Source organism: Mandrillus leucophaeus, unplaced genomic scaffold (genome assembly GCF_000951045.1).
Source record: "Mandrillus leucophaeus isolate KB7577 unplaced genomic scaffold, Mleu.le_1.0 Scaffold523, whole genome shotgun sequence".
Classification (NCBI taxonomy): domain Eukaryota; kingdom Metazoa; phylum Chordata; class Mammalia; order Primates; family Cercopithecidae; genus Mandrillus; species Mandrillus leucophaeus.
In genome coordinates this window covers 325,761-327,697 of record NW_012105620.1, presented here as the reverse complement: position 1 = coordinate 327,697, position 1,937 = coordinate 325,761, and the positions used below count along the sequence as shown (strand labels likewise).

Sequence of the window (1,937 nt, the reverse complement as noted above, 5' to 3'; positions counted from 1 at the left end):
ATTCTCCTGCCTCAGCCTCTCCTGAGTAGTTGGGATTACAGACACGCGCCACTGTGCCCAGCTAATTTTTAGTAGAGACAGGTTTCACTATGTTGGCCAGCCTGGTCTCGAACTCCTGACCTCGTGATCTGCCCGCCTCAGCCTCTCAAAGTGCTGGGATTACAGGCATGAGCCACCGCGCCCAGCCCGAAGTTCTTAATAAATTGTTAAATGAACGAACCCAAATATTTAAGACCCAGTGAGGTGTAGATACTGGGGCAACAAAAATGATTGGTATTGTTACCGTTCACCTAAACAATCCAAAGTGACATGTCCCTGATGTATATCTTGTTATAGGAATTTAGTTAATAAATGAGGCATCACATATGAAAAAGGAAGGCGTATCAACAGATAGTGGTTAGGATAACTGGGTAGATGGCTGCCTCATGCCGTATTCAAAATTAACTTCATGTGAATTATAAAATATTAAAACTAATAGTTATAAATATTAACCCTTTGAAGGGTTGACTTTAAGCTAAGGAACAGAAATCAAAAAGGAATCTGATTTGATCACTCAAGGAAGGATTAGTTGCCTACATAAAAAGTAGTGAAAAATAGACAAGGAAAAATACTACTGTGACCACAGTAGTTATCAATGTTCTGTATATGTGGATATACTAATAGAAGAATGCAAAGAACATAGAAACTCAAAAAAAGAAGTTCAATTAATAAAAATACAGGACATATTTCACTTTTATTCTGTTATCTCACTTCTGGGAAAGGCTAAATGAATGAAGGTGTTTAGATTGTTACTTGTAATATCTGTGTGTCTTAATTTTCTAGTTTCATTTAGGAAGAGTATAGTAGGCCAGTCTTGTCTCATTTTTTTCATTGCTTTTTTTTTTTTTTTTTAAACAGATTGCTCCTTCTGAACTGATTCCTTTTCAGCTTTTGCTTGATTTGTCAGATTACCTAGTAGTGTTACTGAATCAAATACAAAAAAGGAAAGGAAATGTATCATACATCTACCACCATTACAGATGAACTGTAAATGTCCCTATGTTTAATTACTCTCCTCATTTGTAGGTATAGGTTTGAATCATCTCTTCAGAAGTTATCAAAGTAACATGCATAAATTAGAAAATAAAATGCCATAGAAGCATTTGTAATAGAAAGCAATATTCTTCTGCCCCTCCCCTTCCAAATTGCCATTCCACATCCAACAATCAACTATTAACCATTTCTGTTCACGGCCATCATATACAGGTTGAGTATCCCTTATCTGAAATGCTTGGGACCAGCAATATTTCAGATGTCAGATTTTTTTTTGATTTTGGAATATTTGCATAATATATAATGAGAGATCTTGGAGATGGGCCCCAAGCCTAAACATGAAATTCATTTGTTTCATTATACTCCATGTACAACTTGAAGATAATTTTTGATAAGTAATTTTGTGCATGAAACAAGGTTTGTGTACCTTGAGCCATCCCAAAACTAAGGTGTCACTATCTCTGTCACCCATGTGGACAATCTGTGGCATCACATTTGGTGCTCAAGATTTCAAGTTTAGGAGCATTTGGGATTTTGAATTTTTGGATTAGGGATGCTCAACCTGTATTTTTATCTCACCAACTTCAGACATCTGTTGACGTTGATGCATAAAGATTTAACTCAAATCTCTGACTCGCCTTAGTATACTTTGTGAGATGATTTTAAAGGCACCTTTTCCTGTCTTTGTATGTCATAACATCTGTAAACTGCACATTCACATATCCCAAGTTAACATTTGCATTTTCTGTTACCATAAAGTCTCCCTTATATCCACAGATTCTAAAATTGAAAATCTAAAGCCAGAGTTTATATAAATACTGTTCACTGGATGGGCCAATTAACAGTCTTGATTGTCTCACCTTTACTATCTTCCTAATTTTATGACTTCTGTGTCTGCAGAGAGA

General features: G+C 35.7%; 1 protein-coding gene across 1 annotated transcript in view; it reads left to right on the top strand.

Annotated features, from left to right (window-relative positions):
* Positions 1 to 1,023, top strand: part of DDX4 (DEAD (Asp-Glu-Ala-Asp) box polypeptide 4) — a 92,236-nt gene extending 91,213 nt beyond the window's left edge. The window contains exon 21 of the mRNA XM_011996787.1: positions 898 to 1,023. Within this exon, the coding sequence (XP_011852177.1) occupies positions 898 to 1,023 (126 nt within the window). The remainder of the gene's footprint in view (positions 1 to 897) is intronic.
* Positions 1,024 to 1,937: the final 914 nt, after the last annotated feature.